At 37.2% G+C, this 15501-nt stretch overlaps 1 protein-coding gene across 28 annotated transcripts in view; it reads left to right on the forward strand.

Annotated features, from left to right (window-relative positions):
* The window catches only part of LOC308199856 (uncharacterized protein), a 288903-nt gene that overhangs the window by 37480 nt on the left and 235922 nt on the right, over positions 1 to 15501 (forward strand). For 3 of the 28 annotated variants that reach the window (XR_013955035.1, XM_080604624.1, XM_080604630.1), the window contains exon 1: positions 10142 to 10417. The exons of 20 other annotated variants lie outside the window; for them this stretch is intronic. Coding sequence is in view for 3 of the 8 variants with exons in the window: in XM_080604624.1 (XP_080460750.1) it covers positions 10404 to 10417 (14 nt within the window). In the remaining 5 variants the exon portion in view is untranslated. Of the gene's footprint in view, positions 1 to 10141; positions 10418 to 15501 lie in introns of those variants that run through there. 5 more of the 28 variants (XR_013955036.1, XM_080604625.1, XR_013955037.1 and 2 more) reach the window with 4 other exon arrangements.

A 15501-nucleotide genomic window follows, 5' to 3' on the forward strand; every position in this document is an offset into this window, starting at 1 on the left:
TTTGCATACAGCTTGAAACTGAATCAAGAAGTGGAAGCTGTGCATTCATTACATATGTGTATAAACGCATTATGTGCATTTGTAATTAATACCAAGGGATGCCCTTGTTGTGGTATTTCTGATCCCAACTATAGGGCATGCCTTCCATTTTACTTAAATTTTTTAAAGTAGTTTTGTTGCAGTCAGTCTCTGGTACAGGTGGAATATTTAGAGCAGCCTGTACCACAGCCCTGTATGCTTTGTTAGATGGCCATTTATTCTTCATTCCTCCAGAGAGTACCCCACTCACTGGGCTGTACAGAGCATAGCAGTCTTGTTCCTTGTGCCACGACATGCAGACAAGCCACAGTGGCACACCTGCCCATGCTGTCTTCTGAGCAGTCCGGGATGAAGTTTTTGAAGTTTTATGAACAAACATCTTCAAATGCAGACTCTTCTTCTTGTCTTGAAAGGCAGCAGTTTAAATGAACCATCCTGAGTAATGGTTAATTTGGGGTTGGAGTGAGTTATGTGCTCAAAGATCCCAAGGGATGTTGCTTTATTAGGTCATACTCTTGCTGTCACATCAACAGTCTGTGGTAGACTGTAATATCTGTTTGTGGTCAAAACCTCATGGTTTTTATGTCACGTAAATGTCTTGTCGCCATAGTTTCTTAGCAGCGTGTACAGGAGCCAGCTGCCTAGAGAGGCAGCAGGTGAAATCTGTTGGAGTGTCAGAAGCTTGCTGGAGCTCCAGTAGCGTTTTGGGTTAGCAGACTCCTTAAATGTGCACAACAGAGAGGAGTTCTTCTGCTTAAAATACGGCTCCAATATACTACTAAAATGCTGCATTAATGTTTGGGATAGCTATTGTTGAATTCTACTGACAAGTGAATTCAGATAGTTTCAGCTAATTATATAAACTGTATTTTTGGACCCTGAGCCAAAAAAAAAAAAATCTGTTAAAGCAAAAGCAAGCAAACACTCTGGTAGCATAAAGTCCTTTATCTGTGCTTCTGTGGCGGATAAGCTTTCACCAGAAAAAAATAGTTTGAGATTATAGAATGCCACATGTATTACATTTACAACTTTACGTACATAAATGAATCTTAGGTTCCTGTTTGCAATGGACAAATAGGTATTCATAAGTATTAGTGGGTAGAATTTAACTGAAATCATCAAAGTTCTAAGTTAGTGATTTGTAGGAATGTTTCCTTTACCTTTTATTTAGGACCAAAGAATGTTATGATGTACCAGGGATATGTCTCCTAGATTCTTTTTTGTAACTATTTTCTTATGTCCTTTTCCTGCTCTCTTCTCTTTCTGTCCTATTCTGTAGATCAGAGAATTTTCTAGGGCATGGATTGATGACTTTGCCATACCTTTATTTATGCAGTAAGGACTCAGTTCTTGGCTGAAGATTCTAGGTTCATCTATGCCTTCTTATCTGAGAAAGCAGAGGGTTTTTTTTACGCTAGTCCCATACATGTGTATTTAAAAAAAAAAAAAAAAGTACTGGGGTGGAGGAAAGTCTTGACTGGCAACTTCAGAGTTCGTATTTAGCATTAATGCTATACTTTTTCAATTTAGAAGATTAAGGAAGGATAGTTTTATGGATAATAGCAAAATATAGGCTTTTTATCATAATTACGCAAGCCTTTCATGTGCTGTGAAAATGTGTTTGTTATGACATGTACTATTTTCCTAACCTAGGTACCTTGTAGTTCTGTGAGCTTAATCTAGTACTGTTAGTAAAATACTTTTGAATCCAGTGGGAGGTGGTATAACTATGTGAAGAGCTCTTGAAATACAGAGCCACTTCTAAGATTAATGCTTGCTGTGTGAAGTGATTAAGATCACTGCCTGTTTTGTGGTTATTGATGCTTATTAGGAAATCTCATAATTGTTTTTTAAAAAAAAAAAGAAAAAAAAAACCAACTGACTACAAATACTAGACTAAGTTCCATCATGATTCCAGCACTGGTAAATCTGATAGTGTATGATCTCCTTGTATGTCTCCTTGAGTTAGAAGCATGTAAGTAGTTGAATTTCAATGATCTATGCATGCAGAAAACATAAACATCCTTGTGCAAAAATGTTCTCTTGCATCTTAGGGGAGCGACTCCATCTGAGAACTCTAGTCTGTCTGTTACTGTGTTCTAACACCTTCTATTTCCTCTGCTGGACCATCTCTAAGGCTTCTTTCCTTGAAGCTTTGCAGTGGAACCCTTCTGGTGTCTGTCAGGTCGAACAGATAGTGTGAGTTCTCTTGTGCATGCGGGTAATGGTGCAAGTCGATTAGGAGTATCAAGTGGGTAGGTAGCAAAATTTGGAAATTATTTAGTAGAACAGGTATCCAATTACTGACTGCATAATATATGGAAAATGTTTTGGTTTTCCCCGTCTTCCAACATTCTCTCAAATACAAATACAACAGACAGAAACTGTCCTCAGTGGAAACTTTTCCCATGAAATATGTGGGGCAAGAAGCTGAGATCTCATTTTAGTCTGGTATGCATTTTGGAATGTTCTTAAGCTTAAAACCACCAGAAATCCACTTTCTTTTGAGTCTTTTTCCATCAAATATATATATATTCTATTCACTAGAAAACCATAGCCCAAGAGAGACGTACAAGGGTGTTGGTAGCATGTAAAAGTGGGTGAAGGAAACTGTCAAGCCAGTGTAAACTCTGGATTGATTTGTAGCAGAGAGTGAAGTCAAAATGTATTTGATTTAAAACAGAATAAGCAACATCTTTTTGGCTTGCTTTCAGGAACTTGCCTTGTAAATTTAGCCTATTAAAGATAAATGAAAAAGAAATTATGAAAAGCAGCTGCAATACACAGATTGAATGTTTGGGTGGGAGTGAAAGTAGGAGTTACTGGGTTGGAACAGATTCCTTAAGATCTGTCACATCATACCATTAAAATGAAGAACTAGACATAGTAATTTCAAAGGGATATTGTGTAAAAGTTGGGAGATATTAATGCAGTAAAATGCATTGATGGATTCCAAACTTATGGTTTATTGTGCATATTCTATATATACACATAATTACTGTAGATACGAAAATATTTGCTTTTTGTGATGGTTTTCTTGTGAAGGGGATGATTTACGATATACTAGAAAAGTTTCTCTTCCACATCTATGCATTTTGTCTGGGATATTCTGGTTACTCCCTGGTTCCCCAGGCTGTCATATTAGGCCATCTCATTACTTATACCTATACATGCAACGCCCTACCTTCCCATTTTATTGTGGGGTCCTTGGACATTAAAAGCAGGTTTTACTCAGGGAATCGCAAGCCTGGGTTTTCTGCAGTGCCCAATTAGGTCTGCTGTGTTATTAAGAAGTACGTATGCATGTGAAAGTATTCTGTAAAATTCAGACAGAATCTATCGCTTGTTTTTTCATTCCTATAATATTTTTAAATTGTTTTAAGGAATAAAAACATTAATTAATTTATTTTTTTTTTTGAGAAAAGAGGAGATAGGCATTCCTCTTAATTAATGTGGAGGTTATGATACATATTTAACAAAGCCTGGGAATTCCAACATGTAGACATCCATTGTCTCGTCTTAACCTGATGGTGTGAGTAAAGGTTAGTGTCAGCCTTAACTCTGAATTTTCCTAGCTTCTGTCACTGTCATAACCTTAGCACTAGTTATATGGATTTTTATTCTTTTGCTTTTTTCTAGAAACAATAGCTGAAAATGTATTTTGACTAGTAAAACTTAGGTGACGTGTAAGTCACAGAAGTTCACTCTGCAATACTAAGGTGTGGCGTTTTTAAAAAGTGCAATTTTTTGAGTGCTTGTTTACTACTATCTATAGCTACAGAAATATAAGCTATAATGAGAGCCAAAAACTTCTAGCGAGACAGTATACTTTAGGACAGAGCAGGAACTAGATATAGCAGCTGTATCACAACAGCAAGGTTGCTTTGTGACAAAAATATAAAAACAAAACAACAAAAAGAGGAAAGATACAGACATTACCGCTGGTAAACTGTCATTAGAGACAGATGAAGATGAGTACAAAAGAAAGTTCACTGACAGCTGATCATAGGGGATCATATCTTGAGAGATGACAATTGTACCTGAGCAATCTAATTTTGACCGCTTAGACCTGGTTTGCTGACTCTCCCAAATTCTTCTCATTAATCTCATCTTAACTGAGGTTAGAGCAAGCTGTGAGAAACCTGAGGCTTAAGCCCTAAGAGAGGGATACATGCTTAACCTTAACTAAACATAGTAGTAGTTTTGGCTGCTTCTTCCTTGGGTATACCAGCTCTCTAGGCCTGCTGGGGAGCATTCTTTGCTTTCACCTAAGGACACAGTAGCTGAATCCATTTGCAAAGCACAAGAAATCTAGCAGTTCAGGATGGCTGCCACCTTCTTCAGCTCTAAGCTGGTCTCTGCCCTTTCTGTCTTTTTCTCTTTCTTTGCTCTATTCAATATCAAGAGAAAGAAAAAGGTTTGAGGGCTGAAACTGCAGCTTCTGTGCAGCTCTGGAAGGGACGAGGGTGACTGTGGGAAAAAACCATACAGTTCTGGGGGTTGGTGAAGGTGGGTCATTGGGAAAGGCAGAGATCGGGTGCTGTTTCTGGGTGGAAGATGTTAATGGCAAATGCAGAATGTGGGATTTGTAATGCTTTTTGAACTCCAAAACACAAATGGCCTGCAAGTGCATGCCTCTGGTAGGAGCTTGGTGGCGATCATTTAAATCAGGATAACTTGGCAATGTTAAATATGTGCTCCTCTTACAGAAGTACAGCTGTTCAGCAAGAGCAAGAATTAACCCATTATAACCTGGATTTTTTAAAATTGTTTTTTGTTGTTGTTGTCTAGATGCGATGTAGAAAACCTGAATCATGTCCTAGAGATCAGTTCTGTCCTGACCTTGTTAGCATGCAGCAGAACTTGCAAAATAATGCACGTGTGTAACTGTTTTCCCACTGGTTAATTCTCCGAGGTCTAATTCTCAATTGCTCTCAGTGAGTGAACTCTCGTGAAGTTTGGGACCTGATCTGCTCTCTCCCAAGTGAGGGCTTTCTCTTTCTTGTGGAAATATGGTCCCCTTCTCTGAATGATGATGCGTTGTACTGCCAGCTAGCGTTTTACCAGGTGAGTATGGACCCTTCATCTGGGATATTAGAGTGTAAACAAAGGATAACGTTACTTCCACAAAAACAGGGCAGCACTCTAGTGGCTGAGATACCGAGTAAAAATGAGCATTGCCACCTCTAGCACCATCTTGTGTTTTCCCTTTAAATGAAAGGGGAAGACAGTCTTCTCAGCTGCATCACAGAGTGACCGTCCCATAGGTGTGTTAGGCATCCTCTGAATGTGCTACCGGACTGGAATGTTTGAGATTTAGCCATAAAGGTACTTAGGCAGGCTCCTTATTAGGTGTACTGTAGAATAAGAGAGCTTTGTTTTGCACTCATTCTGTTTGTGAGGAATAAAGGGTGATTTCCCCAAACTTGCTGACTGGCAAATTTTTCCATAGAATTTAGCTGTCTGGCAGTTAAATTTGTGCAATCAGTCTGTCAGACTTGGTCTTTCTGTTGGTCTGAACCACAGTATCTGGTTATGGTGTGGTTTTGTGGTTGTTCTTTTTATTAATATTTTGGTTTTTTTTGTTCACTAAGACCCAGATTCTTTGAAGTATTTACATTCTTGACTCTTAATTACATAATTAACTTTGTGGGTCTGGTCCTAAGAGCCTGATCCTGTAGGATCATGACACACAGTACTGATGCTGAAGTCAGTGAAGACTTACATCATCTGGGGAGCAGAAGAAGGTCACGTACAGTGCAGATAGTCTGTTGTGTACGTGAGATCAAGAATCACCATGGCTACTTATCCAGTATTTTGATGTCTTTTTTTTTTTTTTCCTCTTTAGTATAATAATAAAGACGGGTCCTCAGTCTGTAGTGTAAAACAATTTTCTTTGTGGAAGAATGGCAGGAGACTTTTCAATATTTATTTCTTTACAGCAGTGATGTATCCAGTAGTATCAAGGAGCAGTGGCTGATAGCATGTGCTAGAACTGCTGTTGGTCCCCCAGAGTGCAATTCTTGACCTGTACATTCCTGCTTGTAAAATAAGAATTTTGTTTGCTTTCTTCATGTAAAATTGCTACTGTCAGCAGCACCACTTCCCTCTTTTCTTTTTCTTTTTAATGGGACTATACATTTCCTACCACAGCAGGTGCCTGCTATCTGGATGTTAAGTTTACATAACTGTAGGTAGGAGTTGCTGTTCAGTGCTCTAGAGGAGAGAATATTTCAGGATTTAAGTGATGAAGCTTTGTTCTCTTTGGTGGTTGCACCTGGGGGCTGTTCGTACAGGTGTCAGTCACTCAGCACTGGGGTGCTTTTAGTGACTGCTGAATGCTGAAAGGGAAAATATTAGCTGTGTATTCTAACTCCATAAATAAGCATACAAAACTTTAGGAATAAACAGTAAAAAAGAAAATGCGAAATTTTTATTTTTTTTAAGTGGGGTATTTATGCTTGTTCATCAAGTATGCTGCTTCTTGGTCATGTCACAGTGGCAAAGGGCCAAGCGAGTCCTGTCCAGGCTAGGTTGCCAAGCACTTAAGTTACTGGTAGACCAAATTCTGAAGAAATATTTTAGTTTCAAGTTTTTGTTTAAGCGCTAAAGCACTTGTGAAAGTATGGAAAGCTAGGTGCCAAATTAGCAGCTAGGAGCTGAACTGTCTTTCTATGTATAGAAGCTATATCTATTGCAAGCATTTCTGCTAACATATTTGATAACTGTTGCTTTTTTTTTTTTAATGTGGAATTTTAGGTGACCTTGCCTTTCTTGCCTGTCGTCATGGGAAACAGAGTAATTGTACAGAAGTGGCAAGTTTCTGAAGTTATGTTTCACTGCTTACAGATGGATATTCTACTTTTCTGCTCCTACTTTTCTCATAATCAACTTAGTTTCCCTACTTGCTGCAATTATACTATTAGTTTTATACTACTGCATTTATAATGTAGGCTTATCAATTTAAAAACTTTTTTTTTTTATAAGTTATGAGATTGTAACCAGCTAAAAGGGAATTTAATAGGAGGAAAGTTGTTCAGCTGGAAAATGAAAACTAAATTTTTTTGAAGATGCTTTGGAACAGATTTTTGAGTAATGCTTCTTAAGGAAAGAGGATAGTCATGTAAAATGGAGGGTAGAATTTTTAATAGGGAAAATAATGCTGGAAAACAATAGGAATGTGGACAGATAATGAGTAATTAGAGATCATATTTAAATAGATAATTTTTTGCTCTGTTCATATCATTCTGTGTTGTGCCTTTTGCCAGGATTTTGCCCATTAAGATTGCCACGTATTGCTTAGTATTGTTAATACGCAAAATCCTGGCAAAAGGTTGACATTGTAATGGCTCTAAAGGACCCATTTCAATGTAAATCCTAAGGGTCTATCAATGTGCAGGGGATTTATGTGGGTGAGTCCCATTAATGGTAATGGGACTTATGTGCGTAAATCTCTTCCGCATTGATGGGAAAATAGACTCCTTAGTATGCAAAGTCTCATTTGAAATCAAAGAGCATTTGCATAAGATCCATACATAGCATGGAACTCTGTCTTAAAAACAGTATGAAAGAAGATAGCACACCATAACTACTTCAGTGGACGAATACTAGTGCAAAAATGCGTAATATAAAGAACGTCATTTAAAGAATGCAGCAATGTTTACACAATTGTCTCCAACTATTAGAAGTCAAAGCACGCTCTTGATAAAATGGCTTTTTACAGGCATGTGGTTGAGCAAAATAGCAATGTGTAGTTGTGGAACTTTACATCGGTCTCATGTCCAATATTTTAGAATGAGATTTTGAGTGACTTGGAATATAAGTAAGAGCCAAGAGATCTTTGCAGTCCCAGTTTCACTGCAATTCTCAAGGCCTACTGATCTAATACTCTAATATTTTTACATAAGATTATTTGGTTTTGCTTTCATTTGAAGCACCAAACATTTCTTTTTTTTAAAAAAAAAAAAAAAGTGTGGGGGGAGGGATTGTATGCCCCTGCTCCTCAGAATAATCCAACCTTTGATACAAAGATTTAACTTTATGATCTCTACTGAGTGTGCAACTTGGATTGCATCACACCATAAAGTAAGCTGTCATATTATAGCACGAAAATACAGAAAATATGAGCACACTGCTTTCCAGCAGGTGTCACTGTTGGCAAATGTAAAATTAAAACTATACGTTTATCACAGCTTATGTAAAGTTAAAAATATTTTGGGGGTGGTGGTGTACTTCACTCTGTTTTAATCTCCTCATAATACACAGGTATTGATTTTGTTAAAACTGTTTAGTATATATTGGTTACCTGTGTGAGGCTCAAATGGACCTGAATACATTATGGCAAAACAACAGTGTTGTCTGGAAGATATCTAAAATGTTAAAAGCCTTCATTCTTCTTTACTGTCTGGCATCTACATTTGTAACATTATTTTAAAAACTGCTATATGTATAAACACAGTTTAATTATTTTGCTATTTCTTTTTGAAGTGGGTGAAAAAGTAAGTTGATTCTACTGGTGTGGACAAGCAGTGGCCTTCAGAATCTATTATTATTGTAGAAGAAGGAACCTGAATGTAGGTAGCTACTTAATAACAGAGTTTTGAGTATGGTATGTTGTGCAAGGTTTCATCTGCCTGAAAGTGGGAAAGCTACATTATGTCTCAATACTAATTCCTGAGGTGATGTACTATACAATGCTTTCAGTGAGACTTCTCAAAATGAGCTGCCCTCTAAGTGGAGAGATGAAAGTTGTATATATTTTAATATAGAGGATATCTGCCTTTGGTGTTCTGGATTAATTGATTAAATCAAGGAAAACACCTAGATTAAATGATATTATATTAATAGAGGAGGTATCAATAATTTAAAGTTAACTGTTAATCTTGTAGCCCTCATTTAATAATCCAGTAAGCACAGGGTAATTAGGAGTTGCTTTAAAAATGCAGCTTTAAATGAGCTTTAAGAATAATTTCTGAGCGCAACAAACCTCTCCAAAATTGCCTTATTTTTGGTAGAGAGAATAAATGTGTTTTTAGGTTTATGTCAGAAACATTTTTCTGCATAACGTTTTGAGGGGTAGAGGTGGGAGAGTGACACAGGTGAAAGCAATTTGTTCAGTTTTTCAATGAGTTATTTTCTATATGTGTTGGCTTTCCACTTATATGTAGCACAGAATATGAATTTACCCACCTTGATTTACAGATTTCCTAAAGGATGCTTAATATGTCATTGAAATATGATGACAACTAGGCAAGTGATTGTCCTTTTGGATGCCGCTGTGCTGGGCGTTCAGTTCTGGACCCCTTGCTACAAGAAGGATGTTGAGTTGCTCGAGCGTGTTGCAGGGAACAGCAAAGCTGCAGAAAGGACTAGAAAACAAGAGTCATGAGGCGTGATTGAGGGAACTGGTGCTTTTTAGCCTTGAGAAAAGGAGGATGAGGGGAGACCTCATGACTCTCTACAACTACCTGGAAGGAGGCTGCGGTGAGGAGGGTGTTGGTCTCTTATCTCAGGTGACAAGTGATAGGATGCGAGGCAATGGTCTCAAGTTGTGCCAGGAAGGCTTAAACTGAGTGTTAGGAAGAATTGCTTCATGGAAGGGGTTGCCCATGCATTGGAGCGGGCTGCCCAGGGAAGTCCCCATCCCTGGAGGTTGGAGATGTGGACATAGCACTAAGGGACATGATTTAGTCATGGGATTCAGGGATGGGTCAGACTTGATGATCTTGCAGGTGTTTCTCAATCTAACTGATTCTACGACAGACCAAATTCTTACTAAGAATGATTACAGCTTTTCTTTATATGCTGGTTTGTATTTTAATAATTTTTCAAGTCCTACTGGGGAATCTGAACTCTAATGACAGCATAGACAGAGTTAAAGTTGTCCTTGATATAACTACACGCAGTATAGTCACATTAACAATTCATTTGTATTTTTGTGTGTTTTTGAAGGAAAACTTTCCTGCTTTTTTTTTTTAATGAACATATAAGTGAAGGGTTTACAGCTGTAACATGGAAGGGAGAAAAACCATGCCTGACTGTAGCACCTGGTTGCACAGGTGAACTGCATCTGAGAGCCAGGTATCAGCTGAGTGCTCTTCATCCAGCAGTGATTAGCACACCTCAACTGGGAAGGTTTTGGCTAAACTGAGCAAGGCTTGTTCTGTGAAGGGGGGTGGCGAACAAGATGTGTGGTGTCACCAAGCCAGCCTCAGGAGCTGGAGCAGGGACTGCTTGTGCTGCCTGATCCCAACAGCGCCCGTGGGGTGAGGGCCAGTGTGCCTGGGGAGCAGCAGTGTGGAGGAAAGCCCTGCCTTGGTCAGCAGGTGATAGGAAGTGCTGCTTTCCTGGTAGCTACGCCTCCAATGGTATTGTTTGGGTAATGTACCTGATGCATTTTTTCTTCTTCTTTTTTTTTATGTTTATAATTATACACATTTTGCTCTGTAAAGTAACATTCACACTAAAAGAAGATAGGGGCTCTTATTAAAAAGTGGTTGTAGTAGAAATATGGTTCATATAACAGCAGTTTGTAGCACAAATGTGTTACTTTCAGGACTTTAAGTAATGGTACACAGTAATATGTTTAATCATGTCTTCTGGGTAAAGTTAGAAAATATTCAGAATGTTTCAGGATCTGATAGCCTAATAGCTTTGGGCTGACAAAAAAAAAACAGATTTATTAAAAATGGGCAAAATGTAAAATAACTTTCTGGCTTCTGAAGTCGTGAACAATTGCGTATTACACTTGCTATGTCTATAGTTAAAGGGATGCTGAGTGAATGCAGTTTCAGAACTCTGTTATAACAGTATTAGTTCACATGTTCATTTGTTTCATACAAAGTGATATTTACTATTGTGTGGTTTACGATATTGTAAATTAAAAGAAATTCCTCATGTGAAAACTTTTTGCTTAGAATAAGTGAACTTAAATAGTTAAACTTTCAGCTAAAAAGGCCCAGTTCTTTGGATTCTACAGATGAGCAGTATTCACTTTTATTGTAGCAAGTTTTATTACTAATTAAACTTACTCGCGTATGACCTAATGAGACCAGAACTCCCAGTCTCTGCAGGATCTGGTCCTGGATGAATTTGGGTACGCGTAATTCTGATGTGGAAAAGCAGAATACCTCCTATTTCCTTTTATTTGCCTGCTTCCTAATGACTTTTTCCATTTTATTTGTTCTCATTAGGAGTTTAGGATGCGTTTTAAACTCAGGGTCTTAACCATCTCTCTCTCTTTGAATATTTTAAGCTTAGTGTTATTGGTGTCAATTTTTTAATCAATATCTGTAGCTTGGAGTGGGAAGGGGGGAGGCAAGGAACATGGTGCTATTCTGTTCTGCAGATTTGGCGGTGGGATGTTATGGATAATGACTCCAGCAACGAAGTCTTTAGAGAGCTTTCTGTTGTGCTTTTTGCAATTTATTTTGTCTTAAGAACACATGCTGTTATGTTCACAAAGTCACTGTTCATAGGTACAGAATAAGGAGGTAGATAGAAGTGAACTGCGGCTGGTTTTGTTATATTCTGGAATTCTGCACAGTTCTAACCACGAAAAATGTTGACATCCTCTGATACTTCAGAGTCAACATTGAAACAGTTCTGGAAACATAATGGGCCTGAGAAATCTAGATTTCATGATATTTCAAAAACAGAGACAACAGGGAAAATAAGATACAAGCTCTGGTTAATCAGCATAGATACTGAAAGACTGATGGTGAAGGAAAAAAACGAGCCCCTAAATGTGATGGCTGTGACTTCTGTAGTCTGGCTTGTAACTGAAGTCCCCAGCAGTTAGCTGTAGAATTACATCCTCAAGTGCCTACATGTGGCCTTTCAGGAAGCTGCTGTAGTCAAACAGGAGTAAGTAATTGTACAAACTGTAGGTAGTGGCTTGAGATATCAATGCATGATATTTAAAGTATGATTTTATAAAACAAACAACTGTCTGAATGCATTGCAGGTTGGATGAAAATCTGCTAGTGCTGAATGGTACAGAATAATGCTCTGATGCAGTAGTAACGAATAAATGCATTTTTTCCCTTGACTGGAGATAATAATCACACAATTATCCTGCAATATGAAGCAGTCTGTGCAGTAAATAAATACTAGTGTACTCTTTTATTTAAGAGAAGTTAATTAGGCTTTTCACTTCTATCCCCTTTCATGAAATAAAATGATAAATGAATAGGTCTTTCATGCTTAGCTCCAAATTAAACTGCTTTTTGATTTTAATTTAGAACAGAGTTCTCAGTATTGTCAGTTCTTTTACATTTTATCAATAAGTTGATCATGTATATGGACTTTTATCAGATACACTGTCATGCTGCCAGAAAAAGCATTGGCTGTAGCATTTAAGAATTCACTCCTATTGGTCCATTATTTTATATCCAGTTGGCCCCAATATACATATAGAACGCAACTCAAGTGAAGTTTTGTGTCAACTTGCTTTCTTCCAAGCTCCTTTTCTAGCCTTACTCCTAAGAAAATCTGATATAAATATTTTAAAGCAAGGATTGCTGACCAAATGCTGCATATGTAGTTGCACAGAATATCTATGGTAGGTCCACTAAGCAGATCTTATGAAGGAGATAGAAATTATTTAATAGAATGACTCTCAAGAAATTTGTGAGTTTTTCTATTGGACTTAAGTTATTTTGTTTATTTTATAAGTCATAGAATCATTAAGGTTGGAAAAGACCTCCAAGATCATCTGGTCCAACCATCCCCCTACCACCAATATCACCCACTAAAACGTGTTCCCAAGCACCATGTCTAATATCAGTTTGAATTGTGCAGTTTTTGTATGTCTCTAATTTAGCAGACAATGTGGTTTCATTTTCTATTCAATTTTTTTCATTTCTATTCTATGATTTTTCAAAGCTCCGATTGTAAAACACCTGTCTTCGTAACTTTTGGTCCTCAAAAATATATGTAATTCTTTTATCTGTTCTTACAAATAGCATCAGAATTCTAGGTTGTCTGATGAACTGCTTTCCATTCTTGACCTGTTTGGTACCTACCTTGCAAATCTCTTTCTTAATGAGTAATTTACTTTTCATTGGATACCCTATGTGAATGTTTGTGAAGGTTAAATAACAAACTTCTTAGCCTAAATCAGTGTTTGTTAATGTTATCAGTTTGTGACAGCTTTTGTTGCACCTTATTGGGGGAAAATCCTAGCTTAACGTTAAAAGTAAGTTAACTAGAACATGATTTGTTCTTCATGAGCAAAGGTTTTTACCTTGCATACTTAGTTATCAGTTTTCTTTAACTTGTGGGTCTTATTTCTACTTCAGACTACTTAGATGTGCTTTAAACAGGGTAAAGGAAGGCACAATTGGCAAGATGTTTTAAACCAATTCTGTATATTTCTTTTTAAGGCACACATACAAGGGAACGTACTTTTCATACTTTTAAATGCTTCCTTTTCTCTTTGATAAACCTGATAAAACAGAATATATGTGCTGGTAATTCAAGTATTTAATTCAAGGGATTTTGCAGGTTGAAAGTGGGACTTAATTTCTTTAGATATTATGAAGCTAGTAACGATGGTTGGATTTTATATTTTGCTAGAGGGAAAACGTGGTCTGAGTATACTTCAGTAGAGAAAACACATTTGATGTTTCAGGGTTTCCACGTCTGCTCAAATGTCTGAGCTGTAAGATTTTTTTTTTTCTAATGAAGAACCAGGAATTTCTACCTCTATTGACTTTTACACCTATATTCAAAGTAATATCTGGGGGGACTAGAACCAAATAATGGTGAACACTTACCTTGCACCTTCCCCAGTTAGGTTGAGTTCTGTATTTAGTGACGATTTGTGTTGGTAAACCACCTATGACCACAACTAGAAAAGATAAGTAGGTACGTACCGTTGCTAAACTCGTGTTGGAAGTAAGGATTTCACAAGATTCAGAGGCTACGTAGTATGTGCTGATCATAAGACAATGTAGACGTATGAAACCAAGTTTACTGTCTGAATACCAAGAAGTTAAAATCCAGTGACTGGTTTTGAACAGCTTGTGAGTGAGACCATACCTGTTTCTCTATCTGAAAACGCTGGAATCCTTGAGCTGTGAAAAAATTATGGCACCGTTTGACAACATGGTTATGAAAAAAGTTTTAGTTGTAGCTGACTTGACTTGTGCTTCCTTGTACTTGTTACTTTATGACCGCTCAAATAAGGACTTAGAACCTTGTTGTTTGACTGTCCCTGGATTTGTGGTTCAATGTACATGTGCACTGATAAATATTTGTTTTCTGCTATGGCTTTTCTGCTTTCAGCTTTAGTTGAAGTGGGGCCACAACTTGAGATGGTAAGGAGAGGAAACATCAGATGTGCTCCTATTCTAACTTCTGAATCAATCAACATAAGCAGTCCATAGAGATGGGCCAATGAGTTTAGTTAAAAAAAAGGGGGGGAAAAAGCCTTTGAATGTAAATGTAGTTTTTAATCAAATTACATGTCTTTTCAGTTTCTAGACTCTTGAAAAATTATATAATTTTTCTTCTTAAAATAGTGCAAACTGTTAACAAATTTAGTAGTTAGTGTTCAAAGACTGTTAAAAAACCACTTGAAATAACATGACAATCTCATCTTTACAGTAATAGTAGGTTGTTAATTAGCTGAGCTACCCAAATACTGAGATTATAGTTAAAATGGCTCTGAGTAGGAGGTGATAATGATGCGCTGCCTGTTTTACAACACATTATATGCAGTGCACATTAATTCCACTTTTTAAAAGAAAATTTTCCATCATATTAAAGAGCTCTCATTTTAAAGGGTAAAATCTGTCTTAGATAAGCTAACCTTATCAAACATGTCTATAATAGATATTACTATATCAGGCAATGAGAAGAATCACAGGTGTGTGTTTAAAAATAAGTTTGTTATTTAAAAATAAAAAAGTAAAAAGCATCACCTCAGATTTAACCAAATGCCCAAGCCTGTAAATTTTAGCTATTTTTGTCGAACCAGAATCTATTTCATAGGAACTTAAAATAGTAATTTCGTTTCCTTCTCATGCTCTACAATATAATGCTTAGCTGCAGTTAAATATTGGCTGTGTAGGTGCCATAACTGGAGAGTAACCATTTCTCATGATTGTCCAGCAGCGAACCCCATGGTGCTCACCTTTACTAATCAAAGCCATCCTAGGTAGCCATCCTAGGTATCCATCCGAGGTATGCCTGCCTGAACTGCAAATATAGATCTGCTGTTCTGAAACAAAAGAAAACTTCTTGTCATATAAGAAATGACTGTTCCACTTCTGCTGTTTTGGGAGGAGAGGGATAGCATAAACATCTTTTTTAACTAATGTACGTTTTTGTTCTTGCTTTTTTTTTTCTTTTATTGAGGAACAAAAAATGTGTACTTTTCAATGAGCTTGCAGGAAAGGGACAAAAAATAGTTTTTCTCTGCTCAGTACTCCCTTTCCATCCTTTTCTTTTGGAGTG

The sequence above is a fragment of the Anser brachyrhynchus genome, assembly GCF_964034855.1.
Source record: "Anser brachyrhynchus genome assembly, chromosome: 9".
Lineage (NCBI taxonomy): Eukaryota > Metazoa > Chordata > Aves > Anseriformes > Anatidae > Anser > Anser brachyrhynchus.